Source organism: Rhinolophus ferrumequinum, chromosome 2, assembly GCF_004115265.2.
Source record: "Rhinolophus ferrumequinum isolate MPI-CBG mRhiFer1 chromosome 2, mRhiFer1_v1.p, whole genome shotgun sequence".
Taxonomy (NCBI): Eukaryota; Metazoa; Chordata; class Mammalia; order Chiroptera; family Rhinolophidae; genus Rhinolophus; species Rhinolophus ferrumequinum.
In genome coordinates this window covers 45,850,445-45,877,041 of record NC_046285.1, presented here as the reverse complement: position 1 = coordinate 45,877,041, position 26,597 = coordinate 45,850,445, and the positions used below count along the sequence as shown (strand labels likewise).

The 26,597-nt window shown below is 44.9% G+C and overlaps 1 protein-coding gene across 1 annotated transcript in view; it reads left to right on the top strand.

The window, feature by feature from the left end:
- Positions 1-26,597, top strand: part of FSTL1 (follistatin like 1) — a 57,075-nt gene that overhangs the window by 21,623 nt on the left and 8,855 nt on the right. The window contains exons 3-7 of the mRNA XM_033133201.1: positions 16,329-16,433; positions 18,647-18,776; positions 19,665-19,697; positions 21,032-21,162; positions 25,339-25,457. Of these exons, the coding sequence (XP_032989092.1) occupies positions 16,329-16,433; positions 18,647-18,776; positions 19,665-19,697; positions 21,032-21,162; positions 25,339-25,457 (518 nt within the window). The remainder of the gene's footprint in view (positions 1-16,328; positions 16,434-18,646; positions 18,777-19,664; positions 19,698-21,031; positions 21,163-25,338; positions 25,458-26,597) is intronic.

Genomic DNA, 26,597 nt, shown 5'->3' with positions numbered 1-26,597 from the left:
AGTGGTGCCCTTTCTCCCAGATTTCTCTGTCAAACATGTCTTCTAGATGTTCATCACAATCTGAAATGATCTTATTATTTGTGCTTATACATTGTCCTCCCTCTAAAATAGGTACTCCTTCATGACAGAGACCTTCTCTGTCTCATTCACTAATGAATATCCAGCACCTAGAACTGAGTTTAGCATATACGTGTTTCCCCAAAAATAAGACCTCGCCGGACCATCAGCTCTAATGAGTCTTTTGGAGCAAAAATTAATATAAGACCTGGTCTTATTTTACTATCATATAAGACCCAGTCTTATAATATAATATAATATAATATAATATAATATAATATAATATAATATAATAAATATAATACCAGGTCTTATATTAACTTTTGCTCCAAAAGACACATTATAGCTGATGGTCCAGCTAGGTCTTATTTTCGGGGAAACATGGTAATAGGTACTCAGTAAATTTTTGTTGCATTAATACACTGGCCAAATGGATTAATTAATAAATACAAATGTCTCCTCTGTGATATAAGAAGATGCATAGTATCCTGCCTATAATCTTTGTACCCTTGTCATCTTTGTGGCAGGTTCTGCAAGTATTTGTGCACCTGTGAAGATGGTTGACAGCACTTGTCCATCAATACTTTGCTTAACCTTGGACATGGTAGTAATGCTGGGCTTGCTGACTCTGACACCCGGATTCTGATTCTCTCAGGTGTGGGTGAAGTTGAAATTTAAGCTGAGGCTGGCAGAATAGTACAAATGTTTATTCTTTCCTTCATGATCATCAATTCTGATTTAACTGGGCATTATTCCCAGAGTAAGCTAATATCCCAAGGAATATAAAATAAAGCATTATATGCTGTTGTCGGTGATTCTTTGCCCCAAAGTCTCTGGTCATGTTGTCTTCTGACATCACCGTTTGCTGAGACTTTTACTTTTTGGAATCCTTTCTGCTCTTGCTCTCTCTCCTGTTTCATTTGAATGGCAACTGTGATGTCCCCAGGGTGGGTAAAGCAATGTCGCTGGATTTATACATTAGATCTCAGAGAAGTCTTTGTCCTAGGGAAAGTTCCACCAAAGGCACAGTGATCAGAAGTGGCTGGAGTCCCAGGTAGCAGATCCCCACTTACCTGTAGCCCTCTCTCTAAACTCTCTTACAGTTGACCCAGAGACCAAGTTTCCTGATTTCCATAGCCTGTTGCTCTACTTTTCAACGGAGTCAGGGTAACCAAAACCAGCTAAATATGTGGCATTTCTCCAGTGTTCAGTCAGTTAAAAGTGCAGGAGAACAGAGCCTGAGAACTATACTGCTACATAATACTTGGGAGTGTCTTTACTGAAAATGATAATCTTACAGGCTACTCACCCCTAAGCTAGTAGGTTTTTGTGTAGAGTTTCTAATGCAGTCTTTGGGGGAAAACAAAATGAACAGAAAAGGAGGTCTTTGTGCATTGTTAGTACAGTTTGAGGGTCTCACAGGATTTTAATCTCTGCAAAAATAAGGAGGTTTGCTACAATGGAGCAGAATATCTGGCAGTCTCTCATTGGTGGGCCTCCTGTCAGCTAAGGCCTGATTGGCCAGCACAAGTAGGTTTTACAGCTCCTTCCCCCCAGCTGTGACTTCCCAACTGTTCCAAGGAAAGAATGCAAGGCAAGAATGTCTCAAGAAAAATAGAATGTGCATGTTTTCATTGACTTTAATCTCAAGGCACTAAAATGTGAGTGTGTGTGTATGTGTGTGTGTGTGTGTAATATTATTGAAAGCTGGTGGCAACAGACTGTAGCAGCCGACACAAGAAAATGAAAATAAGTTTTGAGAAATATCCACTTCATTGCCAAATTTGTCTCTGAACTTTTAAGTATATTTAAATAGTTAAGAGAAAGCTCCAAATATAGTAGTTCAGTTAGCCCCTTATCACTGTTTCACCAGAGAAGCCATATAAAGTCCTAAACACAGGAGGTGACAAACATTTTATCTTCCTTACAGAGGAGAGCAGAAGGGGGAGGCGACTTGTCCACAGGCATTGTAAGCAGAGCAGCATCAGGCTTAAGTGCCCACGACGCCTGCCCATTTTCAAAGGCCTGGGTGTTCATTACTTCCGTATCTTGGTCCAGATGTAGCCCAGTATGCTGCCTCACCCATGTGTTTAGATAATGTCTGTTGATTTCAATGATAAAACATTCCAAGGTAAAGAAAGTCTTACTATTTCTACCTAAACTCTCCTCAATTCAGCCCTCAGCAATTTGTCAGAACGACACCAACTTACTGTTTAGAGCTGTGCTGTACAGTAAGAAAAGCTACTAGCCACGCGTTAGGGCTGTTGAGCTCTTGAAATGTGGCTAGTCCCATTAAGATGTGCTATAAGTACAAAATACATGCAGATTTCAAAGATGTGGTATGGGGAAAAAAATGTAAACTATCTCAATAATATTGATTATATCCTAATCAATGGTAATATTTTGGCTATATTAGCTTAAATAAAACAAATTAGGAAAATAATTTTAATCTTTTTCTTTTGACTTTTTAAAATGTGGCTACTAGAAAATATGAAATCATCTATGAGACTGATATTATATGTACTGCTCTAGACACTTGTCACTTAACCATACATTGCAATTAACCACACAGTGTCCTGAGTTCTCTCTTATTAGATTGTGTTTATTCTGTTATGTAAAATTGCACATATTTATGCCCCACCTCCTCATCTAAACTGCCAGCAGCTTAGGGACATGCACAGTGCTTTTTTCTTCCTGAGTCTCCAGCATCCAGCATGATGTTTGGTATTTTGTTGCTTGATTGGCTCAAATTTTGTTACTTGATTGATATATTGCTTACTTGCTTGGAAAAAGGTTTTGTCCAATTCCACTTCAGACAATGATAAGGAAATGCAGATTGATTTGTGTTTGTAGTGTTGCTTTTTCCAAAGGGACTGATTTTTATGTAGTCCTTAATTTGGTCCAGAAAGGTTAACATTTCTCTAAACTGAACTGTTAAAATCCAGGGGACCTGCAGTGAGTGCCAACACTTCCTGACATGCATACCCAGCAGAGAGCAGTGGTGTTAATGGATGGTTACAGGTTGTAAGGAGCCCTCATGGCCACCCCAAAAATCTTGGGAAAGCTCCACATTAAGCTCAGAAGTTTGCACCCCACTTTCCAGAACCTGTCTGGGTTTAGGTGCAGGTAAAGAAGGCACCAGTGACTCCCAACCTTAAGCCACGATTCAAAGAAGAGGGCCTTGGTTGACACGTAACTGCCAGGAACTCCTACCAACTGGCTGTGATTCCCAGAGTCCCTAAGAAGACACTGGGGGATGCACCCTGGGTGGGCCTTACCCTTTAAACATCCTGCAGTTTTGTAACTGAGCTTGTGGCTGAACCACATGCTCATAATTTCTAGGCTGGCTACATTACGCCAAAAACACTGTCATTTCTGCTGGTTCCCTGGGAGAGTCTGACCTCTCCCTGGGTTTCGTGACCACAGGATCCCTGAGCCACTGTTTTTGGTTCAGTTGTTCAGGAATGCGTAAGAATGTACTCCCGGAAACCTCCCCTCTTCTGGGGAAGATTTAGTAGGTCTCTGTGCTGTGGAATGATCCCACTCTATTGACCACATTATTGCTGTGATTTCACAGAGACCTATCTCCATTTGGCAACAATGCATGAAATGAATGATTCTCCCTTTACAGAAGCCATTGGAAGGATTTGTAATGACCTAGATATTAAAGCAAAAGTTGTCCCATTTGTCCAAGTCCCCAGCTGCACAGCAACAGAAGCCCCTGGGGCAGTTGAATCAAGAAAGATTAAGACTGAAAGAGGAGTCCATCCCCAGAGCAGTACTTTCTTTGGGTCTCTCATCTTTCTGAGGTTATGCCCCAGGAAAATTGAGTCCTCAAATCTATAGCTGGGTTTCTGGGTGCAGAGACACCAGGTTAGAATTCTCACTCCATAAAATAAAAATAATCATTTTTCCCTTAGGCAGCCTAATAATTAAGGTGACCATGTGTTATTGTTTGTGACTACTGTTCAAGTGTATCTCTTTTAAAGGTCCCATTTTACTCTCATAAAAGTCCCAGTTTGGTTGACAAAATACAAAGTTGCCCTATTAAGCTCAGATATTTTCCCACTCAAGCTCACATACCCCTACTTGTCCTGGAGCACCCATCCAGCATCCTACCCCACAGAGGAGCTGGGCCCCATGGTGACACATGCAGCTTCGCTCACTGATCCTCAGCCTCTGGTCCAGAAAGCCCCTGGGACCAGAGACTGCTCAGAGAACAACGTCACAATATCTTGGGGCAGGGATGTGGGGAGAATCCAGGATGAGGGGGAATTGGGTGGGGAGTGTCCTCAAGAATTGGGAGAGCGTAGTTGGAGGCACAAGCCCTGCATGTGGAGCCTGAGGGTGATGTACACCACCTACCCTTGGTGTTTCTTTGGAAGACTGTATCCCTCGGACTCCTGGTTTTCCCCACTTTTCTCCCAGCCAGGAGTTGCCATGGCAACACAGTGGCTGAGAACTTCTAATTACATCTGTCTGCTTCTCCTAGAACCACACTGAGACACACATATGGAGACGTCATTTAGCCAGGAGTTTCTTGCTGGGTTTTAACCCTTTCTGCATTCCCTCAGGCTGGAGAATAATTGCCAAGATGCTATAAACTTGATGGCTGCCTTGCAACCACCCTGTCCCCAAAGATTCCCAGGGCTTTGTCCATGTTTTTAAAGTGGAGACTCATGCTGCTCTTATATGCTGGGTCTCAGAGGCTCTTTGTTCCTGTCAACCTTGACCTCCTTGCTATCCCATCCCCCCCAACCGCCCCCACCCCCCTCGGCCCCTTCATCGGTCAAATTGTCTTAGCTCTTGGTTGGACATCACAGTTGCTTCTAAGGTGCCCAGCCCCAGGGAAAATAAACCAGTTGGGCACAGCTGAAGCCTCACCCTTCTCTGGCAACTCACGTTTCAGTGTTTTCCAGCCTGCTACAAGGATGACCCAGAGGGGAGTGGTTGGAGACCCTGGAACATTCTGGGGATGGGGTAGGGGTAGAATAAGGCAAGAAGCTGCTTTTTCCGGTCTAGGGAAACTGACCAACTGGCCTCCCTTCTACCTCATAGGACAGACAATGTAGGGGTGGAGTTCCTGGGAAGAGTTAATACGAAACAGCTGCCTTGGATAATGAACCCATTTTCACAATGTCTCTTGGCCTCTTCTCACTTGCTTCTCTTCATTTCCACGTCTCCCTTGTTATAGGCCACCACCCTACACTCTGAAGTCCCACCCAGTTTTGCCTTTTTCCAAGGTACCTCACATTCCCACATTCCTCATCTTCTGCCCTGTTACCCTCCACCAAATTCTCATCCCCTCGGCATGTCAGCTAGGTCATACATTGATGGTGGACAAACGAAATGACCGGGAGCCATTTTCAGTCCTCCATTGCTCTCCTGTGCACTTGCCCAACACACACACACACACACACACACACACACTGGTGTTTCTGTGGGTCTAAGACAATCTCTAATTAGTAAAATTCCAAGTTGAATATTTTCGGCCTGGCGGAGAAGGGTGGGGCCTTTAGTCTATTTCCCCCAAAAATCTGGTCCTGGAATGGGGCAGCCCTAAGAGAGGAGGTGGCCCAGGGGCTTTCTTTCTGACCCTGCTCCAAGTCCTCAGGGCGGTGTGGTTCGATAGCCCTTTTATGCTTGATTCAACAAAAGTTGATTGAGTGGCACAGTGCACAATGCGAAGACCTACAAAAGAACTCTATAATGTGATCCTTGTGCTCTAGGAACTTATAGTTCAGCTAGGAAGACAAAATCTGTACAATCAATTACAATTTTTAAAAAGTGATCAAAATGAGTTTAGACAAAGAGGAATGACAGTTCAGAGAAGGAAGGAGGAATGCGTAGCAAACAAAAGGAAAAGGTCACTGAGGATGGAGTAGTATAACTTGAGGTAAGCCTTGAAGGACAGGAAAAATTCGTGCAATCCAGGCAATAAATCAGACTTCCAGATGGTGCGGTTTTTCTTTAGCCGGTCTTGTGGGACATTCTCTGCCCATCTGAAGGTTAAAGAAGCATCTAACAATACCTAACAGTGCTGACATTCTCAAAGCGTAATGAGTTCTCATTTCAAAAGGCAGAACCTCGGGAGCCTTATACACTTTATTTTAGTCTGCTTCTGACTTAAGTCTGCTGTGGCTACCTGCTCTACCTACAGGCACATTTGAAGATTCCTGTAGCCAGAGGACCTTAGGGAGGGTTACTAGAGGTAAGGAGACCAAGGATCTTCAGGCCATGGAAACAATGAAGTCATCCAGGAGAGAGGAAGAAGACTGAGGTACATGCCAAAGTCCTTGTTAAATGTGGCCAAGTAGATGCCAGTAGGTGACAGTGTCAGGCATCTGACTCAGTGCCAGGTCATGTGAACCACCTTGGAGAATGGTGGCTTAGACTTCAGTTGTAGGGGGAGCTGTGTGCAGATTGGGATAATGGAAAGGAGCCATAGATGTGATGCGGGGACTATTCCCCAATTCAGGGAAGGTACCCAAGTTCTCTGCTACAGTTGATTCCTTCCCTAGTAGATTCGTCAGGAACTACCCAGGGGTTACCTAAATTCAGTGGACCCCTGAGCCAAAGGGGTGGTGAGAACTCGTAACTCTTAGGCTATATCCATATCTCACCTGCCTTCTACCGAAGGAGGGGAGTAAATCCTACATTCCACTCAGAAGCCCCTGAATGTGAATCCTGTTTGGTTCGGGGCTTGGGAAGCGTGGAGAGGTGGAGGGTTGCCTTGCTCAGGGTGCTGGGAATGTGCAGGAATGTTGGTCCAGATGTGGCAGGCACCACAGGGGACGCTCTCCCACAGCTGCCCTAGGGCTTTCCCTCCTCTTTAGATGAGGGTATGAGGATTTAGGTGTACGGGTTTTTTGGGGGGGGTTTTTTGTTGTTTTTTTTTTTTAACTTTTAATCAATTCTTCTTGAACTACATGTGGAAATAATTAGACCATGAATGCTGAGTAAATGTGAGCCCTGGCAGTCCCAGACATACTTCAGTGACAGGTTCTTGGCAGAAATGAAGAATTGTGAATCTCATGTGAATTTCCTTTAACCATTCTCTCCCTTCTTTTCTTTCCTTTTTTTCTTGCAAGGCAAACACAAATAGAATAAAAATATTATTAATGGCATTCTAGGGGAGTAGAGGGTTCCAACCAGTTAACTGGTTAGTGAAATCAGGCCACTTGATTAGGGTCCCATGACTGCTCCCCTGATTTCCTCTGTCATGATCCAGGAGAGAATGAAAAGGCAGTGCTTATGAAAATTCTTTGACTAGGAAAGCCAATTTTAATTCCTCCACCAAAAGCCTGCAAAACTCCTGAAATTCCCTCAAGAGTCTCTCTATATAACCAGTCTTTTTAGGTGGGTCATTTGGATTAGCTTCCCTGGCAGAATAAAGTTTGACATTCAGGAACATCTGAGATGGTAAATTCCTGTGCTTTCTAGTTAAGATTATCCTAACAGTTTAAGGGACTTTGGCATCATCTACAACCCTTTTGTTTTACAGAAGGGAAAACTGAGGCCCAGAGAGGTCAAGCACTTTGCCCCAAGCACAGAGCATAGTAGAGGCAGAGATATGTCCAGGGCCTGTCTCCAGACTCCTGTGTTAGTTCTTTCATGGGACCTCAATCCTCTGCCTCTGTTCAGGTTTTAGTAGAGGTTTGAAGGCTTTTATTTATTTTATTTTTTTTTAGGTTATGGGGGCGGCTGTCTCATCCCAACGCTTGCCAAATCATTTCTCAGACAATGGCATTCATCATCCATTTCTTGGAGTTCTCTAGACTTCCTAGTTTTGCTCCCACTTTTCTCAGTGTGCCTGCTCTGCTTTCTTGGCTGCTTTGCTTTTCAGAGTCCTCATATGGTTATGCAGGCTGTTCACTGCATGCATTGGTGAGGGGGGCTGAATTCCAACCTGCACCCTGCTGGTCAAGCCCTGAACCTGGCTGGGTATTGCGTCTGCCCAGAGGGAAAGGCACCTTTTCTGATTTGCACCAAGACCCCATGCGAGCTGGTGGCAACCTGTTCTCCTTCCTGTTCCTCTCTGTGCACATCCTGTCCCTTCCTCTCCTCAGCTGCCCTTAGCCCTCCATCCCTAACCTTTCCTCCTGAGTTCATTTGTTCTTTTGGCTGCGTTTCTTACTGCTATGCGGATGATGTCCAGATGTGCACCTCTAGTCCTTTATTTTCAACTGTCAGTGGGATGTTTTCCATCCCCTTAGTCTTACGCCCATAACTGACTCATCATTGCCTGCCCCTCCCCCGCTCGGCTCTTCCCAGGGCTCCATCTCTGGCAGACACACCAGCAACCTTCCAGGCCCTCAAAGCAAAGATCTTGGCAGCTCCCCAGAGTCTCTCCTTCCTCTCCTTTATCCAACATGTTGCCAGATCTCCTTGTTCTTTAGAAATTTCTCTTGGATTCCTTCCTTTCTCTGTATCCCTGCCACCACCTTACATGAGACTCATCACCGCAGACTCTGTCTAGCTGGTTTCCTTGTGCCTCCAATTCCTCCTCAACCATTTCTTCCCATGTTCTACTGCCAAACTATTCTTAAAACCTTCCTGCTCAAAAACCTACAGGGTTTCCATCCAGATCCTACCGTTCTTCAGGGCTCGGCGCCAGTCCCATTTCATCCATGAAGCCCCATCTGGAGTCAGCACCATTTCCTTCAGGACAGCCTCGTTCTGTGTGTGTTGGTTTCAGCACCCAGACTAGGTTAGAAACTTCAGTCAAGCCAGAGGCCCCTCCTTTCGAATTCATGCCATGGAGTTTACACCAGGCTGTTCACAGACTGTTATCATTCTTGTTTTATTGTGCTAAGCACTCATCAAATATGCTTTCTGATAAGTTTAAATGACTTGCCTTGGCCTTTACTGAAGAAGCCTGGATGAGTGTTCCTATCCCCTACTTTGTCCCTGGACACGTCGTAGGCAGACAGTTGGAGAACGGAAAACGAATACCATGTTCAAACCTAAGAGACTAATTCCGGGCAGAAAGTGGTCTGGCTTAAAAGGTCTGGCTTTCAGGTATTCTGAAGAAACTGAAGGGTGAAATTGTGAAACTAGGGGACTTGCAAAAGCACTCTCTAGGAAGACTAACAGAATATCTTGGACACTCCCAGGGATAACTTTGAGGACCATAAACCGATACTGGGGAGCCTGGTAGACCCTGTCAGTCAAAGTGGACTCACTGGATGTGCCTGAGTTGAGGAGATAGCATAGCACTCTCTTGGGAGACACCCCAACTCATCGCTGAAGACCATGACCTGAAAGCGTGAGAGCACTAATGCCCTCCACAGGTGCTGGAGTCAGAGACACCTTGACTCTTAGCTCAGTCACAGCACAACTCAGATGCACGGTTCCCTCACTGCCAACAGGGGTGTATCACCCAACATCATAGACCCTTGTGAGATTATTTTCAGTACTGTTTGAAAGTGCCTCGCATATTTCTAACCCTGTAAGTGCTTACTACGTGCTGCTGTATACTTCTGCTAGGCTGGCCAAGACCATGACAGAAAATGGAACTTACCACTATGGAGAAACCAAGCATCCAGTTTACTGTGCTGTACCGGGGCCACCTAAAAAGAAAGACCTAATAGATGGAGGGGGAGGCATTCCGGAGAAAGGGCTTCCCTATGAAGATGGCAGTTTAGGTCCTTCAGTCTGACAAGGCAGACACTTAGAGAATGTGACAGAACCTGTACAATAATAGATAATGGTTAAGGTAAACAGCCTTGTCCCATTTGAAATTTGAAAGTAGTAATTTCCAGGCACACGATACTTTATCACTTGAGTGAAAAATGTCAGCAGCATGTTATCTCGAGAATAAGCCGAGGTAGAGGATGAATGTAGAAATTAATACAAAGGAGAATTGGATAATTCTTGAATGACAGGTCCATAGTCGATTTTTTTTATCTTAAAGCGAATCCTCTTGGGTAATACATCCCTTATTTTGATGTCATGAAGCCCAGCCACGCAAATATCCTAAGTGCCATTGTCACTGGCCACTGACATTGACACTAATCTGAATGGACCACAAATGACACTTAATGTAAAAATTGTTTATTGAGCGTATTCTCAGGCAGGACAAAGTGGTGGGTCTGTGGGAAGCCAAATGTGCAAGCGCTTAGTCTACTTGAGATAAGCTATATAAGCATAAAATATTAAAAAGGTCTATGACGTATAGACTAAAGTTTTCTTGTTTACGAAGAAAATAATAGGGTAGATGGAGACAGATTTACTGTGAGCTAATTAAGCGTTAGTTTCAGATCTTTTATTTGCAAGGTCCCTTACAAGACCCTGTGCCCAATATTTCAGCCATAGTTGTGTATTCTTTTTCTTAAGGGGGGCCTCTCACGTTATTTAAACTTCAGGCCCCACAAAACCTGGATCTGGCCCTGGTGCATTAACTTAGAGATGAGGGATTGGTTGTGAACACGTACAAGGAACGGATGCTATCTTTGCAAATGTATGCCTACTGCCAAGCACATCAGGACATCTGCTAGAAATCACCACTCTTTCCTCCTCATTCCTTAAAGTATGTAGGATGCACCAACATATTCTTTTCAGAGAAGAGTCATCAGAAAACGTGAGCAAGGTCACGTGATGCTTCCCCTCGATTTCAGGATTCTGAAGTGGTTTTGCTCTCTCCTTGGCTTTCTTGGGCCTGTACTACTGGGCTCCATGATAGAATGGCGTCCTTGGAGCAACCAGCATCCCAGCCCGGTCTCCTGCTTACCCAGTTCTGTGAACTCCTTTGTCCCCAACTGCATGGTGCTGTGTGTATCTGTGGGGCCCTGGTGTTCCTGTGAAGTTTCCGTGACTAATTCTGGCAAAGCAAGGAGAGCCTTTCTCACGTCAACAAAGCCACTCTGTCACAGAATAGTGGCAAGTAGAGCCAAAATTCCACCTTGGCATACGTAAGGGCTTCCCTGCCCACCCCCACAAAAAAAAAAAGTTGGGAAGAAAGAAAAGGATGGAAGGCACAGAGCTGACCCAGTTCACTTTAGTGATTGATGGTATATTAAGATGCACTGCTTATAAGCTTCCTTCCCTACATTGTTTTTTCAGAAATTGTACTTCAGAAGACTTTTTAAACATTCAAAGCATATTTATGTTCAAACTTAATGCTGCTTAGCCCAGAGACACACTATCACCTCTAGTGGTGGTTTTGCAAATAACTTGATTTTCCCTTTTGCTTGCAAAGGATCTTTTTCAGTTGCAAAAATAATTGCTGTTTTTTTCGACCTTGGATCCAAGACAACACTTTTCTAGCTTTGGTGTTTAAAGAGGCAAAGTGACTTAGTGGAAAGAGGGCTGTAATTCACACTAGGCCCCATAGGTCTTGGACCAGTCACAGGTAGCCATGAGTCTCAGTTTCTTCTTCAGAATAGGATGTTATATCTGGAAGAGTCTTAGAGATAACCCCTGCCTGCCTATCCTAAAAGGTTTTGAGAATCAGAAATGATAGTAAAAATTATAGGCTAATAGAAATTGCAGTACAAATATAAAGTATCATTCTTACCACGGAGTGGCTGACAGTTGTTCAGAGAGAAAGTTTTCCCTGGTAAAAGTCAGCAATGCTCCCGGTCAGTCTTTTACCAAAGGGAGTTTACATTGTGAAAAGTAACCATGAGACCAAACCCCCAGGGCATGGCTTGCAACAGATAATGAAAACAACATAGAAGCAAATCAGGGAGATAATGGAGAAGAATAAAGCTAGAAACCTGATGTTTCTCCATTGGAAGCAAGTATTTTGTTGATTTTTGTCACTATATCAGAGTGTCGACACTTGCACAACTTACCCCATCTCCCCAGTTAATCATACTCGCAGGTACATTCAGACGGATGGGTTCGAATACCGATGACCTCACACACTCCTAGGGAATATTCATATGCCAGTATGGTTATCTGTATGTAGATGTAATTCTCATACAGACTTGGGACCTAATTCCTAAAATTGTTATGGTGGTAAAGCAAACAATGCTGTTTGATTTGTGAGAACTGCACTGTGCCCTGTGACCTCTCCCTGTGTGGGCCCTTGTAGCTGTACCCTCTCTGCACAGCTTATTCCCTTGGCTGTTCCCGTAAGGGAATGTTGAGGCCCTGGGGTCAGGCTGACCTATGTTCCAATCCTGACTCAGCTCTCACTAGTTTTGTGGTCTCTGTACATCACAGAGCTTTCCTGAATCTTAAATTCCTTCCCATCTGTTACATGGGACTAGAAATATGGAAACCTGCACAGATGTTGTGAGGACAGATATCCGTGAAGAGCCTCCCTCAGCTGTAGGTGGTCTAATTCATATTAGCATTGGACCGTAGGCCATTGCCATCCCTCACAAGATCTCTGCCTTCCACCTGGCAGGTTTCCCTGCCTCCAGCCTCTTTCCATCCAGGCTGCCCTACACTTAGAGTCGGAATTTCTGAGTTGAAAGGGACCAGGCACAATATTCCAAAGTACCACATTCATCATGTCAGCTGTCCCATCCCACACTTACCCAAGGTCCTCTCTGCTAGCAAGACCCACACAGAGCCCCTCGGCTCAGCTGGCAAGACCTGCTCCCCACTACCTGTCTCCCTGCTTCATCTCTCTCTTCCTCACCACGTCCCTCCCTACCAAGCAGCCATGTCCCTGTCCCATGAGCATGTTCCTGCCATGTGCATCCACTCTCCAGATGTTCTCCCCCACTCAGAACCAGTCACGCAGCAGATGGGTAAGACCACTGCCCACCCTAAGGAACTTTCCAGGAGCTTTGGGGTCGCTCCTGACATCCCTGCCCCAGAGAAGATAGGGCTTGGGGAAGGGCTTCAATGGCACAAAGAAGCCACCTCTTGGGAGAAAACTTTTTTCATTGTTGATCTCTGCATTAAAGCATCCCTGTGAATGGGAAGAACTGGGGAGGACCACGAGGGCTTAGGTAAGACATTCTTTCCGAAGTCGGCCAATCCCCAGTTCTTGGTACAAGCTGCTGTGCCTGTTAGGTACCTGCCCCAATCTCCCACCTCCCGCACCACATCTCCCAGGGAGGCAGGGAGGACGGAGCTGGGAGGAGCTACAGGAGCCAGGGCAGCACTTCTGCATTGCGGCTCTGGGCTCTGTGAGACAAAGAGAGAGATTGCCACCTATTGACAGATGTGCCACCTGCAAAGAGGAATGCTTGTGTAACCAGCGTTTCTCTGTGGTCTTCAAACAGGGTAATGGGTTGTAGGCCCTTTGTGTTTTTTTCCACGCAGTCTGTCCTCCTGCTTTCAGTATAAGGAGGATGGGTGGAGACATGACAGCCCAAGGTGGTAACAGCATCTCAGTGGGAAAATTGTTTGAAAATCGGGTGCCCACTGTAACAATGGCCAATTTTGGCTGTGTGGCAGGCACTGAGCCACATGTGGCACATCTCATTTAATCCCCACAGGGCCCTCGCAGGGATCAGTGTTCTCACTGTACACAGGAGGAAATAGGTTTCAAGGTGGTGCCTTGCCCACCACTAGAGCAAGTAAGGAGCGGAGGGGAGCTGTGGGGATTCAAATCTAACTCTCTGACACCGTCTTAAGCACTTCTGCCCACATTTCCTAAGTATGCAAGTCACATCCCCATTATAATTTCCTTAACCTTAAATCTTCTGGATAGAAAAAAATCAAATGTCAAAGAACTTTTCCTTTTGGTTGGGTAGAATCCTAGGTCTGCCACTTTTCTAAGTTATTTGTCATATAAGGCTCAGTTCCCTCATCTGTGAAATGGGGATAATTATGACGTCTAACTTATGGCGTTGTAGACCTTAAATAAGATAATGTACAATAAAAATCTCTTAGATGTGCCAGGTATTTATAAATGGGAGCTTACTCATCTAGTGGCTGAAGTCTGGGTTGGAATCTTAGCTCCTCTCATTTTCAGTTTTGGGACCTTGAGGAAGTTACTTGACCTTTCTGATCTTTCATTTTCTTATCTAAAAGATGGGGTTAATAACATACATGTTTTTGCAGGGCTGTCCGCACAATTAGGTGAAATCGGATGTGTTAACACACTGTAAATTTTAATTGTACTACTCAAATATTAGTCTTTATGTTTTAAATAAAGAATATCTGTGTCTTCAAAGGGATTTTTGAGAACTATTTCTGAAAAATGGGGTTGAATTCAACCTATAACTAAAAGCTTTTATTTTTAATACTCACTAAAAATAACAACATAAGATAAACAGAGGCTCTATAAACGCCACAGGCTATTCTGCAGGACACTCTATAAGCGTTAATATTAATAACACTTTCCATAGGCAGGTAGGTAGCATTACATTTATTATGTACTTCCAAATATATTATTTCATTTCATCTTCACGGAGAAGGGCTGGTATTTACCCCTGTTTTACCGATGAGGAAACTGAGGCTCAAAGAATTTACAGACATGCAGCTAGTAAGTGCTAAAGGTTGTGGGTGTCTGCCCGGGGAGCTGTGTGCTAGTGGGTCTTTGAATGTAGGCATACGTCTGAGCATGTTTTTTGATGCATTTGTGTGTCTGTAACTCGTGTGACACATCCACAGAGGTTATATATGTGTCTGTATGCCTTGGTTATCATGTTGTTTCATGAAAGGGAAAGGAGAAGTATCTGATTTTTTTTTTTACACTGCTCAGCAATAGCCTTTTCCTCTTCCTTTCTGGAGCTGCTTTCCATGCCCAGGCACAGTTTCCAAAGGGCTCTGCCTGGGGAACATGCTCAATTTTATCTCCATTCCTGGTTTAGAAAACAGCAACTCTCCAGTCCTCTCACCCTCTGGGAATTACTTCCTCTTTTCTTCTCTGCTTGCCAGCTTTATTGAATTTGCCTTAGCAACATCCAAAAAAGAATGGGTTTAGCAACAGCATGGGAACCAATGAAATGTGGACATGGCAAGGGTTTCTAGACCAATGGGAGACTTGCATGACAGGCAAGCTGGCTCAGGAGAGAAAAGAATAACCTGGAGTTTGCAAAGCAGCCTCCATGTGGCAGCAGACCAACTGTATTAGACACAGCCCCTCAGCTCTCAATATCTACTTTGTTTTTTGCTTTCTTTGACATATTCTTGGATCTAAAACATTGAGAACTGTAAGAATTTACTGTCAGAAGCTTTGTGGGTGTGAGTTCTCTACGTGACATGATAGAAATGGCCTGAGGGTAGAAGCTTAGATTCCACCCTGACCTTTAGTACAGCCAATCCGGTGACCCCATCACAACTCCTGCCATCTCAGTTGGTTTTGTCACAGCCAATACTACCTCAGTGGGCTGGGGCTGGAGGCCTGTGGTATTGCCTGCCTGGCCAGTCAGGGAGAGTGGTGGAAGGAACCATATTCTCCTTCATTCAAGTACCACTACTGCTGTGCTGAGTGGCAAATGCGGTGGGGCTGGCTTTTAGCCACCAAGTAATGTGAGGAAAGAAATATGTCACTGACAGATTAGTGCCTACAAACACCCACGTTTTCAGTGGCATAGATTGGGGCTGTTCCCAGCCTTGTCAGTTCTGGTGCATATGTCTGAACAGGAAGGTCTGACTGTAAGTGGATTGAAAATGGTTCTACTGCGTGTCAGGTGGTTTGGCTGTCTTGGTCTTGAAGCCAGGGGCAGATGTGGACAGGGGCTCAATAGGACAATATCAAATAATAGTAGATCCCTGTTTTGATGGTTTAGACATCCTTCTTTTGCCCTTTGAGATGATAACTGCCTTAAGCACGACTCAGTAAGATTTTGGTCCTTCAAATATCCATATTTCTCTCCAATGTTTCCATTTCTGCCTGGCTTACCCTTCTCATCCTTTAGGAATCAGTTAAGGCATCCTATCTTCAGAGTGTCTCATCTGATTCTCACCCTCCTCCCCTCCAGCTCCCCGGTTCTCCTGCTGTTATAATTCCATATTGCTTTCTAACAGTCTCTGTGTTTCCTCAGAGAGCCATGGAGCTTCTTGAGGAGAGGGACTGTGCTTTTATATCTCCACTCCTTAGCGTAGCATTGGCATATAATGGGTAGTATTATATTACACAATAAACTTCTTAGAAGAAAGGGAACGTGCAAGAAAGGAGCTCTTGCTTTTCAAGAAACAATCATAAGGACCCAGACGTAACCTGGCCTGGGATGAAGCAATCCCAGCAAGGCTGGTGCTGGCCCCTGGGGACAGCGTCTGGCCGTTCAGGACCCTTCAACACCGTGAGCCATGACTCCAGACCAAGGCCCGAGACTGAAAGTTAATCACCACCATTGGCTCCTCCCATGATGGTCTCATCTCAGTGACATGGTTTCCTTTATGATTTTGTGTTTTAGGAAGAACTAAGGAGCAAATCCAAGATCTGTGCCAATGTGTTTTGTGGAGCCGGCCGGGAATGTGCAGTCACAGAGAAGGGAGAGCCCACCTGCCTCTGCATCGAGGTAAGTCCTGAGGTCAGGAGCCAGGGGACAGTGGCCAAGGTCAGTGTCACTACCTTACTGACCTTACTGGAAGCAACTGGAGCTTCCAGTTGGCACAACACTGCCAACAATTTCATCATCTTTATAAAAGCATACCTGTCTATCTGAAAGAAGTGGAACTTTCATCCCAGGAGTTAAAAATCAATTGTGAATGCAGGGATATTTTTTTCTTTTTTAAAAAAGTATTTAGCTTTAGAAAATTTTATGTTACAAAATTAACAGTTGCTTTATATAAGTGAAATAGTACAGACGTTTGTACAAACCTAAAATTAATAATCTTCCCCATCACCCTAATCCCATTAGTCTGAGATAACCAGTGTTAACAGTTTGGTATATATTTGTTCCACATGTTTTTTTCTTTGCTACTATAAACATATAGGGTTCACCCTATTTTATAGAAACATGGGATCATTAGATAGATGATAGATAGGTAGGTAGATAGATATAGATATGGGTATTTGCATTAAAAGTACTTACCTTTGTATTCATTTATATACCATGGACAGCCCTCCAGATCAACAGGTGTGGTTCTAACTTGTTTTTTATCAGTTGCATAATATTTAGCAATATAAAAGAACCAGATTTATGTAATCATTTTCCTATAGATGGACACTTAGGTTGTTTACCACTAAACACTAGCATCCTTGTGAAAATAGCCTTACATGCTGCTGCCTTTATTTCTGTAAGATTGATTCCCACTATGGCTGGCTAGGTCAAAGGATATGCGAATTTAAAAAAATAGAATGCAGGTTTTACAGGTTTGATTTGGTTTTTAATGAACTATAAAAAGCCAAGTCAGCTTTCAAAAAATACTTTTGAAAGCAGTATTCTAATAAGTTCTCACTCCTCCGGCAAGCATAAATACCCTGAATGTGTGACCATTCTCTTTCTGTCACACCAACCCAAGCCGAGAAATACATCTGTCTTTCTGTAAATAAATGCACCCAAATTAGTCCCCAGGTGAAGGATCCTGACCCACTGCCCTAGAAAGGAAGTCTCCCAACTCTGAAACCTGAAAACCAGGTCTGCTGGGGATCCTGGCGGGCCGCACTAGGGGTATACCTGGCACTGTGTGGTGGCTTGAGCCAGACTTAGGGTCCAGAAACCTGGTGTCTAGTCTCAGCGTGGCCACATATGTACAATTGTGTGATTTTGAACAAGTTAGTTGTCACTGGGTGCCATGAAAACAGAGACCATGTTTGGCTTTGCCCGGCACCCATTACATATTAAGAACTCAGTAAGAAGTATTGGTTAAGTGCAGTTCATCTTTCTGGCTTTGGTATTCTCACCTGTAAACTGGAGACGTTGGGCTACCTCCCAGCTCCAGTGTTCTGTGTTTTTTTCTACCACAGCCACTCTTTCTTGCTTTGGTACCTTTATTCAGTCTGAGCTGACCTTGCTTCCCCTCCTTCCTTTCAAAAACCACAAAAGTCTTAAGAAACTGAGCTTGCCTGTGACCATGGCACTTTAAATAGCCAAAGTAGAACCGAATTGCCAAGTGAACTTTAGTCCGTTTCCTGGTCCATAAGGATTCTCTGTAGTACTTCACAAAGACCCGGGCGCTCCTACTCCCCGCCACCCCACCCTGCCTCACAACAGGCATTGTAAGATTAGGAGGAAAACACAATGGCCCCCAAATAGTAAACAAAGCAAGAGAGCAAAGATCCTTATATTTCAGCCCCAGAAGAGTTGAAGAAATAAGGGGTGGGGTTGCCTGCTTTTCAGTCTCTCCACATTCCTAGCTCTCAGCTCTGGTTGTCTTGTGTCACAGAACGTTGGAATTTTAAGGGATCTTAGGTTATCCAAAGACACTGAGGGACTTTCTACAGACAGAGAATCCAAATTCCTGACTTCTAATAAAATGCCTTTCCTGCTAATTTGATGGGGTGGGAGGTGTAGGTGCGGGGTGGGAGGGGGAAGGATCTGTTTCTTCACTGAATGGAAGAGATGACTCTGAACCAGGAGGGCCTTGTGGGGCTGTAAGGTGACGGGGTGCCTGCAGCACTAAGGAGGGTAGGGTCACTGATGTCAGAGTTGAGGCTCCCTATGCCCTGATTGGATAGAGGCCATCCCTGCTGGTGTGGCATCCCCTCATAGGATGGCTCTCTGTGCGCACAGTAGTGTGTGTCCCAGCACAGGTGACCTCTGGGACATGTTCTGTGGGTCTGTTTCAGCAATGCAAACCTCACAAGAGGCCGGTGTGCGGCAGCAATGGCAAGACCTACCTCAACCACTGTGAGCTGCATCGAGATGCCTGCCTCACTGGATCCAAAATCCAGGTCGATTACGATGGGCACTGCAAAGGTAAGACGTGCTCTCACCACCACATCCCAACTCCAGCCATGGGAGCTAGGGAATGAAGCAGTGTGGCGTGGACTCCTGGAAAGCTTTCCACCGTGACCACAGCACCCAAAGCCGTGGAGACCACCCACGGTCCTGGAGGCATGTCCTCTTGGTGCTCATAAGCCTGCTAGGTTTGCCCTGGGTGCCCCAGGCCTCTGCCCAGGGTTTCCTGCATTAGACCCCCACCCCAGGGAGGCTTCCAGCTCTGTCTGCAGCTGGATAGTGGATAGAGGACCATATCAGTAATCAATAATAATAAGGAAATAGTTAAATGAATTCTGCACCTTTTGAAAAAGCAGGTCAATTTCACTTTTTCCCACGCTTTTTAAATTTGGGCACCTCTCAGCCCTGGTAGTATTATATGTCCTCTATTTTGCACTCAAACTATTCATTCCCATTAAGGTAACAAGAAGCGGTTCCCAAGCTGGTTGCTAATTAGACACCAGGCCCCTGACAAGCCACCACCCTGCCTACCCCCTCTCTGCCTTGAACTTCCCTGGAGAAGCAAGAAGCTGTTTCCCACATGTTGGTCTCTACTCCATTTCCCTGTCCATAGTGATTCCATGTGAATTCTTCAAGTCCCAGTGGCCCCTCCACTCCTCAGCCTAACGGGATGAGCTGTGAGACACAGAGGGCAATTCAGTGGCCCCAACATGTCAAACAAAGCAGGAAAGAAAAGATGCCCGTATGTGGGCCCTGGAAGAAGGAAAGGAGATAAGGCCTGAAGACAAAATGATGAAAGGGTTACAAGTTGCCCCCTTAATGTGGGGCAGTTTTAATTCCAGCAATACACAGAAATTTTCTTTTTGCTTCACTTTGCATTACGCATTTTCTCCTTTTGTCTTGCAGAGAAGAAATCTGTAAGTCCATCTGCCAGCCCAGGTGAGTGCCTTTTTTTCTACAGTGCATTTTACGGAAGAAATTCTTTTTGTGGATAGTTTACAGAAGTTTCTTGTTCCACATTCCCTGCCAAAGGTCACAATATTTTCTATGTGCCAGCACTTGTGACCCAGAACTGGTTGTTGCTCAACACAGCTCAGAAAAGCTGCAAACCTGCATTTTTTTGTTTGCCATTTGAAGCAGCTGGTTGGGTCAGAATGTTGACTGTGTTTTCCATTTTTGCTGAGTAGTGATTGAACTGCAAGGACAGGAAAGCCACTGAGTCCTTCCTTCATTGCTTTGTAACACATGCTGATGTCATGGAACGACCAGAATCAGAAGGCACAACTTTTTTTTGAAAGGGGAATTGAAAATAGCAGTAAGACTTCTTCTGTGATTTTCTATGAATAAAAAGTAAAATGTCCTCATGGTTTATAGTTACAGACCCTGTTGGCATATATTTTTCCTTAGATCTTCACAATAACCTTGTGAGGTAGATCTTATTGTAATTATCTTATAAATGAGGAAATTGAGGCCCAGAGAGGCCAAGTGAATTTCCCTGAATCACACAGCTAAGAAGTGGCTGAGTAAGGAGAAGTGCCCAAATTTTCATTCCGCTGGCTGAGTGCCCTTTTCACATCTTGACATATGTTGTCTTCCAGGAATTCCCTGTTGTCAATGCTTTCCCTTCTCTACTTCCCCATCCACCCAATTCTCGGCCCCACCGGTTGTTTCCATGTGGTTTACAGCAGCTGTCCAGAGCTGGCTTCCACATGGCCCTTCCTTGGCCTCCTTTTCTGTTGTTTATAATAAAGGATAATGCAGGCAATGTAAAATTTTAGGTGGGAAGAAGTTTTTATAGACCCAATTGGTGACAAAGGGAAAAGCTATACAGAAAGAATCATAAATCCAGTGGCATAAAGAATTGTAATGTTCCCGTTTATGCATTTGTTATTTCAGCTTATCTTTGAGCCAAGAGAGCTGTCTTATTGCTTAATTGACTTTTTTCCCCTCCGCTTCCTAAAGTTAATGAAAATGTCCTTTATTTTTCTGTTGTACTTTTTTCTCACCTCAGCAACATAATCTCTCTGTTTCAGTGTTCTTGCTCTTTATAAGTTTTTGAGAGACGTGAGCTGGAATCCTGGGATAGACACTTTCCAGTGTGTACCCTGGGTTGACTCCTCCCTAACGTGTGTGATTGTCCTGTTTCCCTGAGTGCTGTAGAAATTCAACGAGATAACACACATGGAGCCCCGGGCACAAGCCACCCATGTAGTGGGTGTTGGGTGACACTGGGGTCCTCACCACTCAGCAGACCTCCCTCCCCTTTCCTGCAGTCGTTTGCTATCAGTCCAACCGTGACGAGCTCCGGCGTCGCATCATCCAGTGGCTAGAAGCGGAGATCATTCCAGATGGCTGGTTCTCCAAAGGCAGCAACTACAGTGAAATTCTAGACAAGTACTTTAAGGTAATCCAGAGTTGGGGTCAAAGACTGGTCAGCTCCAGAGAAAGGGAGACTTCCTCTCCCATTGCCTGATCACATCTTCCCAGACTGTAGGAAATTACAAACCCACGTAGAGTCCCGGTGTGTTTCCTCATCACAGATCATCCCATGGAGCTGTGACACTTCCCTTCTGACCAGCTTGATCAGTGGGAGCCCTTTGGGATCTAACACATACATGCTGCTCCCTTTGAGTAGTTAAAACCACAAGGTCTTGGAGAGCCTGTCCATGAAAAATATGGCCAGGCTGCATCACCCTATCCCTGTATGACACTTTATAGATCTGGCTGCGGATACAAAATACCTTCTGATTTCACCCAGAACCAGGCCGCTTCAGCCTCTTTTCCACCCAGTTTGACATTTCTCTAAGTCAATGACTTGGCTGTCCATGGCCTGCAAAGCTCTTTTTCTAAGAGCAAAGCTCTTTTTCTAAGAATCTGAGAAGAGTCAATGGACTGGCATTTCATAGGCCCAGTCCTTCATGAACCTAGATATTGTTGCTCCCTTCATATTTAGTTGAAGAGACAAATTGTTCCACTTAAGGACAGGAGAGATGCTGCTTTCAAAAAGGAAAGTGAGGGAGGAAATAGTACTTGGCAGTGAGCAGGGCTCTCTGTCAGAGACCTTGAGCCTATTGTTGGAAGAAGCAGTTAAGCGCGCTCTTCCAGCTGGTTGACAAGAACACTCGTGCACACATATGCACCTCGCGCTCAGAGATAACTGTGTCAAATGCAAAAGCACACATGCACAACACACTCCACTTACAGAGCTGTGCACATCACACAGAGACACAACCTACTCATAGACACACATTCCCACATAAGCACAACAGCCCCCTACACTTACAGACACACATCTGGATAGATGTCCTCAGATGCTCATCCCCAGACATACACACCCTTGGGTAACTTCTGGGCCTGCTATCCTAGGGCCTAACCAGCGCAGACTCAGGAGCAACCCCAGACACATGAGGGACGTCTTGGCAGCTCTGTGGCCACCAAATGTGGTCAGCGCCATTGTAGTCTATGAATTCCTCTTTCTAACTGACATTATGGACCCCACAGCTAGAGAAATATTGGGTTGGGTTGAAATAGGATATTCAGTCATTTAAGATTCACTTGTGTTATTGTCTTTGTTTTAGTTTTTGTGTATGTGTGTGTTACTGTCTTTAGATAGAGTTCTCTGCTCTCTGGCAGAAAGTATATTTCTCTGGATTCCAAGTATTTGAGATCACGGTAGGACGAGAAAGCACAGCCTTTCCACTCTGTCCTCTGTCTCAAGCACTGCCACATGACAGAGCCCTTGGGGTAGGGGGTGGTTCCACATCTATAGAGAAACACATCGTATTGCTGAACCAGGAGAATTGGACAGGCGCAGAAAATAACTTAAAGAAAATGAGTTTTCAAAAGGGTCTGTTGTGAGCTGTGATTTTGCCATGGTCATATGGCACAGGAGTTGTGGCGCCCAGGACACTCTTTCCAAGGGGCCTCTGGGATCTTGTAACAATTCGTAGTGGCCCCTTGCTGGCACCCTGCCTGGGGCATCTCTGACACCTGCTACTGATTCGATTCCCAAGCACCTGGGGCCCACACCCCCTTCAATACAGCTCCACCTCTTCTGACAGTAGCTTACTCAAACAGACTCCATTGGAAAGCTACAAAGCCACTTGAGAAAGTAGGTAATTCTCACTGCCAACTAAGAAAGCTTGATCATGACTGACACACATGACACTCACTCTTCCCAGACACTCTGGCAGTGTTTTCTGAGCAAATACAGGATTCACTGTCTACTTTTTGATGATTATCTGAGTTCTGTGTGATGCAATCTTCAAAGAGAGAGTCTCTCCCATTAGGCAAACAGCTGCCTGCTGGTGAGAGATCTGAGATGTATCTTACAGAGACTATTTCTGAACCAGTGAATTGACCTCTAGCCCAGCTGGCATTCCTTATTAGTTGAAAAGAATTTGGATAAGACCAAAATCAGACTATCACCTCAACTGGTGATTCAGTCACTGTTTCTTAGGTGAAAGCGTAATAGAATGAAGATGGTAAGACCCAGTAGAAACTGTCACTCACGGCCATGACACACACATACCCTGGATTCCGGGTGGCAGACTCTTGGTGGCCAGGGCTGAAACTGGAGCCAGCCTTCTCATCTCCCTCACCCTGGTATTACATTCCCCATCGCTGCAGCTGCTGTGCCTGGTGAGCACCTGGCCTAGCCCATCTCCTCTTAACAGTCCCCAAACTTGCAATAAGCTCCAAATGTGTTTCATACACATCTTCCTGCTTTTCCACAATGTTATGGTTACATAGAACAAAAGGGTTATCTCAAGTATAGAGCTGGGAAAAATGCAGGTATACGATGCCTTTATAACTGGTTGGTTGAACAGAGCTGAGTGAATCAGTTGGCTTATGGTCCAAGTTCATGAAAACCCATGCAGGCCCCCTAGGCATTCCAGGCTTTTCTGGGGCAGGTGCCAGACCTCTGTTTTTCTGTGGATTCCACATACAGATCTGGCCTGAACTGGTCCCTCACGAGATCAGTGCAAGCAGGTTGGTACCTCCCTCAGCTTTTGATCTGGGTTCCGATCCCACTGAATGTGAAATGAGTGCTCTCAGCACTGCTCTTTGCTGCCTGGGCTGTAGTCATCAGCTTCCGCGTACCCCTGGTTGCCCTCTTGGACTGCAGCCATTGCCTCTGCCCACACTTACTCTGTGTGCAGGCCCTGATGGTGTTGGGGTCTGTGAGACTTACTCTGGTCTGTCTAGCACCTACAACATTTGGACTTCAGAAAGTCCTGTGCGGCTAAGAATGCATCTGGCTATTAATTAATCAAGACCTCACAAGGTGAACACTTAGGGAAGTTGCCTCAGAGTGAATGCACAGTGACTACGGAACATCTGACACCTGAGACCTCCCTAGGAGTTAGGGCTAGAATGAGAAACAGGTACTAAACAAGGGCCTACAGAGTTATCTTAAACAACCCTGTCCTTACACATGCCATGGAATGATTTACAACCTTAGAGTGAAATACAGGTGACTGTGACGGTTATGGAAGGAGAAAAGGTAGCTGTCTCTTTACCTTCTTCCTGGAATTCTGGATGTAACATTGGGGGTTACTGCCCAGGGCAGCAGTATGAAGCAGCCCAGGGAAAGAATTTTGAAGGGAAAAAAAAAAGTCCCCCCCATTCCCCCCCCCCCCACCGCATTGGAACTATGCAGGAAAACAGCAGTGTCCAATTTGGAATTTGATCAGAGCCATGAAATTGACACCCTCCTCCTGCAGCTGGGGCCTGGGTATCTTCAGTGGTCCCAGTTGGCTAAGGTTCCAGTTTAGCACCTTGCTGAAATGGGGACAATGCCTGAGTTTGCTACCCCCTCTTTCATGCTCATGGGGTATCAGCTGGGTCATGAGGGCATCCTGCACTGAGTAAGTCAAGGACCAGCGCGCATGTCTATAGTGGGGCCCACAGCACAGGGCCGGGGGCAGTGAGGACTCTGCACAGGTTATCAGTTTGGGCCCTTTGCCTTTGACTCCTCACTGATGTGCTCAATTAGGGGTACCAGTGTGAAAGTGAAGCAATGAGAGTAGCTAGGGACGCTGGCAATCAAGCAACAAGAAATGGTCCTGTGATTTCCAAAGTGAACTCTGAGGGCCACCTGAGTCACTGTTCGTGAGCACTGTGGTAGAAATACATATGGGGGCTCCACCACAGACTCTGACTCCTAGCTTTGTTATATGTTCGTTAGGGTTTAAGAACGAGGCGTGGTGGCTGAGCTGAACCCCGGGTGCGTTCGAGACTGTGCAGGACAGTCCGGGATGGGGCAGCAGAGTGCTCTCAAGTTCCCCGGCCCAGACCTCTCGGGCAGCACAGGCCTACCTTCAGACTGCTCTCCTGAGTACGTTCTGGGTTTGAAAGGCCCTCATTGGTGGACTCTGCCCATCTTTGGGAGCAGACACCTTCTCTGGGCGCCCCAGGACCTCAAGCCTGTGTTGCTGTAGCTCTCTGAGGCCAGGCCAGAGCAGGGTTGGAAGATGTCAAGAAGAAAATGAACGAGAGATGGGTCCAGTCAAGAGGGGGAATGATGGAACTGGGTTCTACGAAATATTCCTGAAAGATCTTGTCATTGCCTTCCTAGAACTTTGATAATGGTGACTCTCGCTTGGACTCCAGCGAATTCCTGAAATTTGTGGAGCAGAATGAAACCGCCATCAACATCACCACCTATGCCGACCAGGAGAACAACAAGCTGCTTAGGTAAGTGGAGTGAGGGGGACAGGGAGTGGTCCATGAGGGGAAGGCCGGATAGGAGAGGGTGTGGGAACCCCTTTTTGCCTGAAAAGGAGCTACCATTGCCAGTACGAAGTCAAAAAGCCAAATAGGAATTATGTCCTCATCTAGTCTGTGAACATTATGAACTAATATATTGAGCACCACTGGTATCTGATCAAATAGTTACGGTTTTTGCCTAGAACTTCCAAGAAATAGAAGAATGCAATTTTAAAATAGATTATCAAGGGCACATCAGAGCAAAGTTGTCTCTGACTGTTGTGGATAATATTCTAATGGTTAATTTTCTGAAAGAAATACTTTAATGTTTTATTTAACTGTAAGTCTAAAATAGTTTTAGTTTTGATTTTTAACATAATTGGTGTTATTTCATGTCTCTACCCTAATTGTTACAAATATGAGCATATCCCTCTCCTTTTCTGGTATTATTCCAGAGTAAATATGAATAAAAAATGAACCCCTAAGAAACGTCTGGTGTGATTCTAGTACATTAGTAAGAATTAAAAGTAGTTTAAGTACCTCTTTGTTCAAAAGAAGTACAAAGCATGAAGTCCAGTTTCTAGATGTATTCTTGCTTAATAACAGTCCATCATATTAAGGAATCCTCCATATTTTGATAACCTAAAGTTAGACAATATTTTACAAGTTCAACACTTGATCCTCACAACATCCAAGTGAAGGAGGACTCCTTGTCCCAATTGTACAGATGAGAAAACAGGTGCAGAAAGGTTGTATAACTAGCTCAAGGCTGTTTGGGTAGTAAATGATTGAGCCAGGGCTCAAATTCCAGGGACCGGGAAAGTGAGGGAGCTGGGGTTCTACCAAACTTTTCTGAAAGATCTCTTTCTAGAATGGTGATAGCGGTGATGCTTGCTTGAATTCCATATTCTTTCTACTCATATATTCCTTTCCTGTCGTCAATTCTTCTCTCTTCTGTTTTGATTTTCCTGGTTTGGTTGGCTTGACACTTACACACAGGAAAAGGCAATTCCTGTTTGAAGGTGCTCAGGTAGTGTAACATTTGTCAATCAAAGTGGACAAAACTATTCAGGAAATTTTAGTCATTTGGGGAGGAACATTTGAACAGCTTGAGTGATCTGACAGCTG